The sequence below is a fragment of the Piliocolobus tephrosceles genome, chromosome 18 (genome assembly GCF_002776525.5).
Source record: "Piliocolobus tephrosceles isolate RC106 chromosome 18, ASM277652v3, whole genome shotgun sequence".
Classification (NCBI taxonomy): Eukaryota; Metazoa; Chordata; class Mammalia; order Primates; family Cercopithecidae; genus Piliocolobus; species Piliocolobus tephrosceles.
In genome coordinates this window covers 13,633,614-13,647,923 of record NC_045451.1, presented here as the reverse complement: position 1 = coordinate 13,647,923, position 14,310 = coordinate 13,633,614, and the positions used below count along the sequence as shown (strand labels likewise).

At 35.4% G+C, this 14,310-nt stretch overlaps 1 protein-coding gene across 2 annotated transcripts in view; it reads left to right on the top strand.

Annotated features, from left to right (window-relative positions):
- Positions 1-14,310, top strand: part of CDH7 (cadherin 7) — a 133,098-nt gene that overhangs the window by 90,250 nt on the left and 28,538 nt on the right. For both annotated transcript variants that reach the window (XM_023224193.2, XM_023224192.3), the window contains exon 7: positions 614-867. In XM_023224193.2, the coding sequence (XP_023079961.1) occupies positions 614-867 (254 nt within the window). The remainder of the gene's footprint in view (positions 1-613; positions 868-14,310) is intronic.

The following is a 14,310-nucleotide window of genomic DNA, read 5'->3' as shown; positions in this document are numbered from 1 at the left end:
AATATTGGGGGCTGGTTTCCCCAATAATCTGGTACATTTTGATGGAGGAATAGCGACGGCAGACATGATGGGTGCTTCATGGAGAAGAACTGGCCATGTTTGCAGACTGAACAACCTCAGGATGGCACACTTACCCCTGCAACCACACTTTGAGTGCCCTGAAAACTCAGAATCCTAATGTAGTCCCCAAAATCACTGACCCTTAAATGAGAAATTCAATAGAAAGTAATGTTTTTCTTAATTTTTGAAGTACACCCTGGGTAGTACAGTTAAATCACATGGTTGAAGAATATTACATTGAAAGTCCCTGTTGGAAAAATATAAATTTGACCAGTTTTTCTTTCAAATAATATTCCAAAGACTGGTATCTGTCTGTTCATGCAGCGTATAGCAGCAGAGTGGATGAAGTTGATTCAGAAGCACTAACCATTGTTTGTGAGCCAGGAAAGCAGCAAGAATTCTGATTGGCATTGTTATTTATTATTTTTGAATGCTGATGGTGCATTTACATGACAGAGTCTTTCCTGTGCTTATTGACATTCATAAATGAAAAGGCTCTGCTTTGCTGACTATTTAACTGGTAATTTAATTTTCCTAATGACTTTCTTTACAGGAACTGGATTTTGAAGCCAAAACAAGTTACACACTACGGATAGAAGCTGCAAATAAAGATGCCGACCCCCGCTTTCTAAGCTTGGGTCCATTCAGCGACACAACAACCGTGAAGATAATTGTGGAAGATGTGGATGAGCCGCCTGTGTTCTCTTCACCCTTGTACCCTATGGAGGTGTCAGAAGCTACCCAGGTTGGGAATATCATTGGCACTGTAGCAGCTCATGACCCAGATTCTTCCAATAGCCCTGTGAGGTAAAAAGTCATTGCTCTCCTTTTCTTTGGTTTTACAAACAGTGCATCTTTATTCACAACTCTTGTTTTATGCTATGATGCTTCTTTGTTCATAACAAATAAAAAACTATATATATATATATAGAGAGAGAGAGAGAGAGAGAGTTATAACAGCAGAAGTAAAACAGGATTAGAAACATACATTTTACTAACTCAAAATCGTCATCTGATTATCAAGGCCATTATCATTGAGCCATATTTTTAGGCATCCATTATTATCTACAAGCCATAGCTTATGTGTCTATTCAACTAATTATCCTGAACCTATTTTAAAGCAAAGCATGTTCAAAAATGAAACGATGCATGTTTTAGTTATAGGATACATGCATATGTTAGAAAAATAATTGTATCAGCAATTCAAATTAGGGACCAATTTGAAAACAAATCATTTTATTGATATTGGTCTACTTGAACGGTATATGTTTGTTCAGTTTAATATTTCCACTTAAAAAATTTTTAAAAACTATCTACATGTAAAGACTATTAAGAATATCCTTTCAGTAGTCTTGTATCAAGGCTAGACACTGTTATAGCCAGATAATATCTTTAATACTGACACAATGGTGATATGTAAGTATTTCAAAATATGTCAACCTTACATTTTGCACTTTTTAGCTATAATTTATAATCTGAGATCTACATGTGTTTTTGTGTGTATATGTGTGTTTCTGTGTTTCTGTGAGACTTATTTAAGTTAACATTATAAAAAATAGAATATAATTGAAATAAAATATCTATTGTATTATATATCTTATTTGGGTTTGTAAGTAAAATACTTCACTTTTCAACATAACGGTTTGATTTTGATTACAAAGACTATAAGATAAAAAAAGAAAAAGAAAACACAATGATTATTTTATATTCAGATATGTTCAATTATAAGCTATCCACAGATTTTTAGATTTAAATAATATTTAACAATGGTAAGTGCTTTTCAGCTAACTTTTGAGATAAGTCTGGACTTTGGCTCTAAATTGTCATGAAAATTACTTAATATTTCTTGGTTTAAAAAAGCCCATAATGTTGTTTCTTTCTAAACTAATAAAGTGATTATATACATTTATACACACACACACATATATTTTAAAGTAGTATATATACATATATGTATGTATATATGTGTGTGTATATATACATATATACACACATACACATATATATAGAACCTTGTAAAGGATTGGTATAGAATAATAGTTATTTAAAAAATGAAACCATACATATTATGTCCTTATCTAGACAGCAATTTCAGAATGTATTGATGATTATACTGTTTTTAATGTGGTGATAATAGACCATTTCTGAGAATATAATCTGTGCACAAGAATATTTATGAATCACAAATAAGAATAAGCCTTCCCCTCTTCTCTGTAATTGCCCTGCCTTCATGGTCAAGAAAATTTCCTGACTGCAGTTCAGCCCCACATACCAGGTTATATTAATTTGGGCAAACACGAGTGTGAGTTTTGTTACAGCATTCCATCTCTTAGTGAAACCTTAAATCTCTTGCCCTCATGAACAGTCAACCACAGCACAATTACTGGCATAGATTAGCTGCTTAGGACAATTTGGTTTTTGCTTGAATCATTTAATTTAATGGAAAGAGAGACATGCTTTCATAAAGTTGGAGATATGCAGAAAGAAAGACAGTAATATATATCATAATTTACTACTAAAATGAATGATGGAGCCAGGTGGGATGACAAATGCCTGTAGTTCTAGCTACTTGGGAGGCTGAAACAGGAGGATCACTTGAGACTAGGAGTTCTAGATTGCAGTAAGCTACAATTGCACTTGTAAGTAACCATTGCACTCCAGCCTGGACAGCATAGTGAGACCCCTGTCTCTAAAATAAATAAATGAATACGTAAAATGAAAGGATTTAAGAATATTTTCATTGATTGCATTGATATTTTTATCCTGTTCAAATTCTTCTATTACCCAGTCCCTTGTTGTCATTCTGTTGAAGCCTTTCATAGAAAATATTTCACTTTTTATAGTGTTTTCGTTGAAAAAATGTCAATATTATTATATAATAATTTGAGGAAGAAGAAGGAATAGTGGGCCCAAGTGGAAGGTGACTTGAGAAAGAGCAAGTAGTGACTAGAGAGAGATGAAGTGAGCTCCAGGTCTGTTCTCTGAAGCACAGAGGTCAAAGGCTGAACTTCTAATTTTGGAAGTAAAAATCTCTGTGGTCTTTATCAGTGAAAGAGTATCTACCCAGCACCATGTTTTTCACTCCACTTTCATTTCCTTAAAAGTAATGACAGTGACCTGAAAGTTCAAGTTAGTATGAGCTTACATTGTTTCTTATTTGTCTATCCTCACAAATAGAGAAATAGACAGACTTTGTCCCCAGTGAATTAGCATTTTATTTTGAATATATGAATATTTCTTTTGCATTTGCAGAATTAATTTCTTGAGTCATGTTTAATACTTACATACTTGAAAGTTTTTACATGATTTTCATAAGGTCAGCACAATTATTTGCACCTTTATTTTTTCTGCATTTGTCTTTCTCATACTTCTCTTCCTCTGTCCTTTTATATTAAGAGGCCAGTCTCCTTATTTTATAATTTGTTGAGTCTGCATTACTCACATGCGTTCTCTTGAAGCTGGTTCCCTTCCCAGCACTGCTGTTTGTGGAATGACCTAGGAGATGTCACCTTGCTTCCTATGTTTTTGTATTAGCCAGCAAAAAGGAAAAGTAACTGATGCTTTATCCCAGGATTTTCTGATGATTGACTAAGAGAGAGAAAGTAAATGAAGCTTTTAAACTGTGAATCATGACTTAAATATTACCATGTATTATCATTATGTATTGTTATTATTATAGGTTATTGTGTTTTCATGCCATTTTAATTCTGAGATTAACGAAGTCAGTAAAAGGGACATAGCATTTTATACGCAACCATATTGGCAATCTATATTGCAGGTTGTCTTGTACTCACACATATTCCAAAAGATGTAACATATTGTAGGGCTTTTTGATGCATATAAACATGTATTTGCATTAGGCACTCCAATAACTATCAAAATGTAAATCCTGTCTCATAATATATGTTTAACATAATAAAACATATGTCAATGGATGAATAAATAGCACAGTCTTCTGAGGTACTAGGAAAAGTGAATCTCCAGATTGAGATGGGGCATGAGGAGTCTTAATAATTGTGAGCTTTGTGCGTTACACCTTTAGCAATATTGTAGTTCTTTGAGGAATGAAAAAGCATTATTTGTTTTGTTGTAATTGTTTAAAATTAGACCAGTAGGGTTTGACTTGTAAAACAGTATAGCCAATGGGATGATTAGTTTTGAATTTAGTGACATTCTTTGTTGTATAATACTGAAATCTAGCAAATGTCATTTATGTTTATAATGTTTTCTGATATATGAGGCAATAAGTTAAAATTCTAGAAAATATATATTTAGTTGCCCCCAGCAAGGCAAAGTGGATATTGTCTTCCTACATGATCCTGCTTTGCACAGCATTTTAAAACGTCTACCTACTTTACTGAAGTACCAACCAAAGGTTATGCATAACTCTTCTCTGTGAATCCTTAAAAAAAGACTGGGGCACCTACATGACTATTGAAACCTGGTCATTTTGATGTTCACAAATGTAGTTGTCATAGATGGAAAGATTAAGCCAAAAGTCCAGTAAACCACCATTTCATGTACATTGTACTGTCCTTTTGTGGCAGGGGGTGGTATGTGGAAATAAAACCATATGTAAACTAAAATTGCAGTCAAAGCCAAGGGTGGAAGTTAGTTGATACTTGAGAATACTTAGAGGAAAATTTTTCTTTTTTTAGGAAAAATGGGTAATTGAGGGCAAGCATGTTTCTGGCTTGTTATTTGGTAAGTAGCTGTTTATCACATCATGTGTTTTGGCCCTGAGTATTCAATATTGGGCTTTATCTCTTGAACTTGGAAGGACGGATTGTGGTCTGTTGATTCTGGTCATGTTTCTGAATGATAGAAACTTCACTTCTGTGTTTCTCATCCAAAATGGTAAAAGCTGTAAGAACAGCCTAAAGTCTAGAGGATTTGACTCATTTTTCATGTCAGCATTGGCAGACTGATCAATGAGTGAACACGCATTCATTAAAAACCTATGTTTTGCAAGGCACTGGGGAAATGCTAATGAGAAAACAAAGATAAATAAAACATTTCCTCTGACCTCAAGAAACTTACAATCTGGATGAAGTAATAAGATCTCATAAAAGTTAAACAATATGGGGGAAAATATGCCAGCACTGTAATATGGCAAATTGTAAGATAAATAATCAGCACTCCAAGTTCAGGCTGTGAGATTTCATTTGAAGGAGTGGTAGAGTAAGTAGGGCTTCAAGGGATGGCAAGATTTGGACAAGCCAAGAAAATATCATGCAAAATACATTTATGTTTTATTTGGTTATATCTTAAAAGCCTAGTACTAAATTATGAAATAAGCAAATTCATTTCTGCAGGCATCACAGCAAACCCAAAGTTCCTATGCTAAAAATGACCAATGAAATGGAACATGATATTATTACAAATAAGATCAGATATGAATACAGGAAAAGAAAAAGTCCTAGGCATCATTTTAAGCATTTCTAATAATCTAAATATAGAAATATGTTTATATTTATGTTAAAGGATTCTTGGATAATATTTACCTGTGGACTTTTTCAGTATTCCTGGTATTGTATACTCTCACATAAAAACTGGTAATAGTATATCAGAAATTCCTTTTTGTGACTAGTGTGAACATATTTGGAGTATTTGAATAATTCAATGTGTATTTTTTGAGTAGCTTGTATTAATGCATTTATGTGCACATATGAAATCTAAATTATTTGTGAATATCTATTTTATTCCAAGAAAATTAGCAAGCCAATAACATAACATACAGAAAAATAATAGCAGCAGTAAAACTGATTAACTCAAAAAGTAGCGGATATTAAATCTGTGAGAAGACTATAAGCTGTACTCTATTTCAAAATGCTGCTCATTTTAGCATAACTACCACTAAAAATGAAAAAAGAGAGTATATGTTCATGTCTGGTGAAAACATAAAGTGTTTTTGTTAGAGTAGTGTACTTACTATCCAGAGATAATTTTTGTAGAGTTAAATTTTCTAGGAAATGCCTAATTTATTTGAGCCATCTTTTCTCTTCTCTTCTCTTCTCTCTTCTCTTTTCTTTCTCTTTTCTTTTGCCCAGCTGGAGTGCAGTGGTGCAATCTTGGTTCACTGCAACTTCCACCTGCCAAGTTCAAGCAATTCTTCTGCCCCTGCCTCCCAAGTAGTTGGCATTACAGGCATCCGCCGCCATTCCTGGCTAATTTTTGTATTTTTAATAGAGACAGGGTCCCACCATGTTGGCCAGGCTTGCCTCGAACTCCTGACCTCAGGTGATCCACCTGCCTCAGCCTCCCAAAGTGCTGGGATTACAGGTATGAGCCACCACCCCGGCCATTTTTTCTTGTTTTATTATATTGCTGTAGAACTACAAAGCTCTACTGTCAGCAAAGACTTTCTTAGTTACCTTTTTGGAAGACTCCAGGTAAAATAAATTCATTGAAAATTACATTTGTTTCTTACAGTATTTTTCATATCTAAAATACTTATTGAGGGCTGGGCACAGTGGCTCGCATCTGTAATTCCAGCATTTTGGGAGGCCACAGCAGGTGGATCATTTGAAGCCAGGAGTTTGAGACCAGCCTGGCCCATGTGGTGAAGCCCTGTCCTTACAAAAAATACAAAAATTACCCAGGTGTGGTGATTCATGCCTGTAATCCCAGCTACTTGGGAGGCTGAAGCAGAAGAATCTCTTGAAATCAGGAGGTGGAGGGTGCAGTGAACTGAGATGATGCCACTGCACTCCAGCCTCAGTGACACAGTGATGCCCTGCCACACACACACACACACACACACACGTATATTAAAAATATAATATATAATTTATTAAATAAAATACTTAATGAAAAGTCACATTAATAAAGGAATACAAAAATTCAGTGTTCTTGGTGTAAATGGTAGAGAATTATTCATGGGGTTAAAAAGTTAGGGAATATTACTTTTTATCATGTACTGTCCTCTTAACATTCTTTAACCGTAATCAACAGAAATTGGCCACAGTTAGTTAAAAAAAGAAAGAAGTTTATTGGAATAATTGGGTATAGCTCAAAGAATCAAAGGAAAAAGTTGAATGACCAATCTTCAGAAAAGGAGAGGAGTAGGGTTCCTCTGTAAATACTTGTAGCCGGGGTAGCAGGCTCTTCAGAATGTAGCAACTGTGTTGAATCAGCTGCAACTCTTTTCTTGCAGCTCTCTGTTTAAGATTCACATTTGCTGCAGAGTTTTTTTTTTTTTTTTTTTTCTTTTGCATATATTGATATATGTGGCTGTCTCTTCTCCAAAATGTTCTGGACATCTTGAGTGCCATGAAGATTGCATATGAGATTTGAAAAAGTTTAAAACCCTAAAGGAAAATTGTGGTGACATAATCAGAAGAGGGGTGAGCAAGGTGTCTGCTGTCATTAAGTTCAGAAATCAATAGTTCATTTTTATTCTTTTTTTTTTTTTTTTTTTTTGAAACAAGTCCTCACTCTATTGTCCAGGCTGGAGTGCAATGACACAATCATGGCTCACTGCAACTTCCGCCTTCTGGACTCAGGTGATCCTCCCATTTCAGCCTCCCCAGCAGCTAGGACAACAGGCACATACCACCACGGCCAACTAATTTTTTGTAGAGCTGGGGCTTTGCCATGTTGCCTAGGCTGGTTTTTAACTCCTGAATTCAAGCATTCCACCCACCTTGGCCTCTCAAAATGCTGGGATTATAGGCGTGAGCCACAGTGCCCGGCCTCAATAGTTTATTTTGAAGTTTACTTATCATTAAATTCCTAAGAGGCAAGCATTATTATTACTATGTCCTTAGAAGTAAATACATCCCTGGCCACACAGTTAGAAAATATGGTTCCAGGATTTTAGTGAGGTCTATATCAAACCTGTACGATCCTTACAGCAATCCACATAGACACACGCAAGTGTGCACATGCATACTGACAAACTTTATAGTAGATTAAATTTTCAATTCAAATTATTCATCTATTTCAATTGATTAAACTTGCTGATGCTTTTTTATTACATTATCTTTTGCCACTTTGGGAGTACTGATGATATATTTGTGTTAATCTAGCTCACTCACCCCCACTTTCTGTTTGTGAACACTGATATGCAAATTAATAGCTGGTGATAAGAATGCTACCTGTGAATATAAAGAAGAACATTTTAATTGATCTCTTTAGCTTATCAAATAGCTGCAGGATAATCACCGGTATTCATTAGGGAATTCATTTTGTAACAGATGTTCAAACACTGAAGACACACAGATGTATGAGATACGGTATTTTGCAGAAACCCTCTTGTTATGTAGCTGTAGAAGAGATCTTACATGAAAACTCATTTTAAAAAATTCAGTGTTAGATCTGAAAATGATAATTAATCTTGTAAACCTTTCTCATTGAACAAATGAAGAAACAGAAAAAGCACAGATGAAAAGCCCCAATTAGTACAGTAGGTTAGTGACAGGGTCATGGCCAGAAATACTGTCCCTTAATCCTCAGTCTATGGTTCCTGGTGGTGTAGCACGAGGAACATTTGGTAAACTCCACGGATCACACACCCTGCAGGTTTTCTTTAAAAAGCATGACTTCTGATGTAATTGGAAAGGCATGCTGCTTTAATGCTACTAGTTTGTCTTCAAGGAATAGCAGGACTGAAATAATTGGAAAGGAGGAAAAACAGGGATACAGAATGACCAACATGAGAAAAGGCACAGAATTGGAGATGTGTGTGGTATATATTTGTTCACCAATTAATACATCAGTTTGACTGGTTATGAGTTTAGATAGGAAAGCAGAGGGGGGGAAAAACAAATAGCTGAATTATAGAGATGTAGGTGGCTGAAACTACAATTAATGTATATGCAACATAGTATGCTGGAAAACTGGCTCAAATAGTCATGATTCTAAATCTTGGATCCAACCCCCAACTGCGAAATTTTAGAGTCCAGTATTGAAATAATCTCAATAATAACATATGCTTGCGTTAGTTAGAAATTGTGCTTGGCTAGTAGCAGCAAAGCTTAACACTAATGACATACTAATGAGAAGTCTGGAGCTATGCTCTCAAGGACTGACACCTTGGCAGTATAATGCCATCAAGAGCCTTGGCTTCATTTTTTAAGCACTTGTCACCGCTTATTTACAATATGGCTTCTGGATCTCTTCCATTGTGTTTATGCCTCAGGTGAGAGAAAGGGGAAGGGCAGAAATCAAATACCAGATAAATTAACAACTATCACTCATGCTTTAAGGAGTTTTTCAATTAGACTGTAGGCTAAAAATGTATTTTGTACTTCATTTCCCAAAACTTAAATAAAAAGACACCACATCTACAAGGGAGGCTAGCAAATATAGTTTTTCAGCTGGACGTATGGCTGACTCTAACAAAAGCACAGTTCTCTTAACAGGACGTAAGAGAAATATAATTATTAGGTATGCAAATGGAAGTTTCTGCCACTATCTGACCTTACATATTTGTTTGAGAATTAAGGAAAGAAGGTAAACTATATTTTAAATACTACATCCTGCAAAGAGAAAAGTTCAGAAGGTAGGGTAATTTGGGGAAAAGGTTAATAAATTTGCTCATAGATATATCGAGATTGTATTAGTAATGGTACAGGCATCTAAAAAGCAGTGTACACAAATCTCAGGAACTAGTTTGAGACTGGATATTGAGATACAGAGCTGTCAGCATAATAAGTGGATAGGGCAGAAGCTTAACTGCTGTTGCTGCAAAAATGTAAAAGTGATCCCTCTGATTGTTCACTCCCACATGCACTAAAGGTAGCCGAGTATTTTAGGCTGTATTTTGCAGAAGCTAGAGAGATTGTTCTAAGTCCACATACCACTAATGGCATCAGAAGTTGCACTGTAGTTGGTGGTGGTTCATGATTTGGAAATCACCTGTCCTCACACTTCTAGTTCAGCCTCCAATTAAGTCAGGCAACTGCATTTCTCAGGTCCCTAGGCCAGTCAATCCACAACATCAAATAGTGTGTCCTTTCAGACTTCTTTTAGGGCCTTTCTTCTCTTGACTCAATCAGCCCTCCCACATTACTAAGGCAGAGATATTCTACACTTCTCATTCTAAAAAGTATCTGTATTTTCTTTATTTTTCTTACCTAAGGACTTTTTTTTCTCAAGTAACTTTATACATTAGCTAATGCTTTATACTACAACTTAAGGTTTTTGCATGTCCAGAGGGACTGGTAGAAATAGGAAACCCCTTTAATACTAGGTGATCCCAAGTCCTTGTCATTAAGAAATGTAATAACCACCAGGACTGTTCTGGATTGTCAGTCTAAACCTTGTCTTTGCCAAAGCATCCCATGTCTTCTCAAGTCAATCCCATTCTGCAAACATACCCTGACCTCCTTCATAACAACTTCTTAGTTTCTTCCTCAATATTTATTATTTTAGTTGCAAGTTTAAAAAAATTGTTTATGTAATGTATTTCCTGAAATAGTATGTCACTTGCAGGTGCTCAAGAATAATTGCCAAATGCATAAATGAATAAATGGAAGACATAAGGAAATTATCACATCATAAATTACCATACACACACACACACACACACACACACACACATATATATATATGCTATTTAGTGAGATCTAAGTGGGAATTATAGTTATTAACAAATACACACAATTTAGAAGGGGGACCAGACGTGGTGTGTGGTTCAAGCCTGTAATCCTAATACTTTGAGAGGCTGAGGCAGGAAAATTGCTTGAGCCTAGGAGTTTGGGACCAGCCCTGGAGGCATAGTGAGACCATGTCTCTACAAAAAATACAAAAATTAGCTTGGCACATGGCCCACGTGTGTAGACCTTGCTCCTTGGGAGGCTGAGATGGGAGGATCACTTGAGCCTGAGAGGTTGAGGCTGTAGTGAGCTCATGGTTGCACTACTCTACTCCAGCCTGGGCTACAGAGTAGATTTTGTCTAAATAAATAAATAAATATATCTACTAGGGGAAGCTGCAGAATTTATAATTCAGAAATGATAAATATTTGAATGATAGAAACTTTTGTGGCCCACGTTTTTTCAAAACAGATAGAGCCCTAGGTTATAACTAGATCCCTAAATTATTTGTGGTTTTCTGTGAGGCAAATAGTGATTGGAGACGTTTAGCATATTAAATAAATTCTCCACTTTAATGTTTTTTATTCTAATGCTAAGATCTTTGAGACTATTGATAATAGAAGCAGGTGTTTTAGTTATTGACGTTAGCCCTGTGGGGAATTTCATAAATTCATTTAGACCGATGTCTGTCAAGTTCAAGGCCTTTTTGCTTTTAAGAATCTAGACATTTATTTTTTCATGAATATTCAAACATTATCTCAGTTATTAACTTAGAGATTTGACAAAGAGAACAATTCAGGCTTTAATATTGGCTCAATTGATGCATGAATGTATGGGCTATAATCTCATTAAGTTACAATCCTCTTATCAAACATTAATATCAGCTGTCATATTGCCATTGAATATTACTTATATAGAAGTGTATTTTATATATGTATATTGGTTGCACATATATATGTAAATATATGTACATGTATATATACATATGTATACATAGATACACACATAATCCTGTTCTAAGTAAACATATTCCACCCTGTATCTCACAGTAAATGCAGCTATGAAACCTGGATAGAGTGGAGCCATCAGAACTCTGAAAAGTCAATATTAGCAGGTAGTTTAGTGAAGAAGGGTACTACAAAGTATCTCCAAACCTGTGATGGGTTTACCATTATTTTCCCTCTACTATCCCCTGTCCTGGAGTAATAATTAGAAAAACACTAGCAGAAAAAATCCAAAGCAAGGTGAAGAAATAAAACAATAATTATAAGAGCAAAAAATAATGCATTTCAAAACAAATTATAAATAAATCAATAAAATTAAATGCTTGTTTTTTTGAACAGACCTAAATATTGATAAACCTCTACCAACACTGAAAAAGGAAAAAAAAAAAGCAGAAAAAATGATAAATATTAAGAACAAAAGAGGAGATGTTACAGACCCTGCAAACATAAAAAACAGAATAAGAAAATACTATAAACACGTCTACTGACATAAAGTTTATAATTTCAGTGAAATTGGACAATTTGGAATAAATGGATCAATTATTCAAAAAGTGTTAACTCTCAAATAGATAAATAATAGATAACCTAAATAATCCCATAACTATTAAATAAATTATAATTTTAGTTAAAAACTTTCTGAAAATGGAAATATTTGAGCCCAGATCACTTCAGTGACAAATTTTTACCAAACACTTAAAGAAGAATTACCAATTCTACACAGTATTGTTCAGGAAATACAAGAAGAGGGAATGCATCCCAACATTTTTACACAGCCTTATTCTTACTACCGAAACTGGGTAGATGTAGTACAGGAAAAGAAAACTTTGATCAAGACTTTCATGCATATATTTTCCACAGAACATTTAGATAACTCAATCAAGCAATATATAAAAGAATAATTCACCATGATAAAGTAGGGTTTATCCCAGAAGCATAAGATTAGTTTAATATTCAAAAGTTCACCAATATAATTCATCATATTAAGAAATTAAAGAAGAAAAAACACACTGTCAGATAAATTGAAAAAAATGGGGGAAGCTGGCTCTCCTGCCATGAGGACACTCAGGCAGTGCTGTGAAGAGGAGTCCATTTGGCAGCACCAGCTCGCCATCCATGCCATGCACATGCCGTCAATGTGAATAAGACACTTTGAAACTGGATCCTCCAATCCCAGTCAAATCATCAAATCATGGTTGACCCAGCCAACATTGACTACAACCTCCTGTGAGATTAAGAGCTAAAACTGCCCTACAAACACACTTTCAAATTCCTGACTCAAACAAAATAAGATATATTATTATTATTGTTTGATGTCACTAAGTTTGATATATTACAATGTAATATGCATATACACAGGAGTAATAATAATGAGGGCTCATAGTACATAAATTGGTAAGAGAGATGTGAGGAAATAAAGGCAAACTGATTTTAAGAAAATGTTGCTAGTGTCAGTAAATTGTAGATCCCTGTCAGGATGGAGAATTGCTGGAGTAGGAGGTGGTGAACAGAGAGTAAGATGCTTGAAGTAGAGTTTCCAACAGTAATGTGTATATTAGAGCTGACAAGTCAAAGGTATGTTCATAAGAATCCATGAAAACTGGAGTAAAGGAACAAATCAGGAATCAAGAAGATGAAGAACATGAAAGACCATTATGTTTAATGGATCATGAGTGTAGTTGAAGCAGTTACTAATCATCATGTCTAAAGTGGGTATATGCTTTTTTTTTCTGTTTGTTCTTTTGTTCATTTGTTTAATTGTTTGTTTTTAAATGAGAGCCATCTCACCCAACCAGAAAGACTGTGAGAGGAACCTGAAGATGATCATCAGGAGGGGAGGGTGAATTTTGTGTATAAAACAAATAATAACATGGACAAAAATACAAGTGGAGCAGTAATTTTTCACTGCTGAAAAAATATTTGGATTACAGATATTTCGAGAAAAGGCTTTTACATGCAAAAACAGCCATGCCATCTCAGGGGTTCTACTTTGAAACATGTCTTTAGAATCCTCGTCAAGACCACTGAGTAAGATTTTTAAAAAAAAGAAAAGAAAAGAAAGAGGGTTAGTGACAGGTTGGTGCTGTCAGAACAAAAGGTGTTACTAAGTATATACAAATGGGCAAGATGTTTACATGTTTCATTTTAGAAGGGTCCATAATCGGCCGGGCACGGTGGCTCACGCCTGTAATCCCAGCACTTTGGGAGGCCGAGACGGGCGGATCTCGAGGTCAGGAGATCGAGACCACCCTGGCTAACACGGTGAAATCCCGTCTCTACTAAAAAATACGAAAAACTAGTCAGGCGAGGTGGCGGGCGCTTGTAGTCCCAGCTTCTCGGGAGGCTGAGGCAGGAGAATGGCGGGAACTCGGGAGGCGGAGCTTGCAGTGGGCTGACATCCGGCCATTGCACTCCAGCCTGGGCGACAGAGCGAGACTCCGTCTCAAAAAAAAAAAAAGAAGAAGGGTCCATAATCGTGAGCAGGGTTACCAAATATATTGTAAATGGTTTACAGGAGTCATAATAATAATAATGAATTTATCCAGGGTCGGTGGCTCACGCCTATAATCCTAGCATATTAGGAGTCTGAGACAGAAGGGTCACTTGAGCCCAGGAATTCAAGACCAGCCTGAGGAACATAGCAGGACCCTGCATCTACAAATAATAATAATAATAATAATAATAATAATAATAATAATAATAATAAT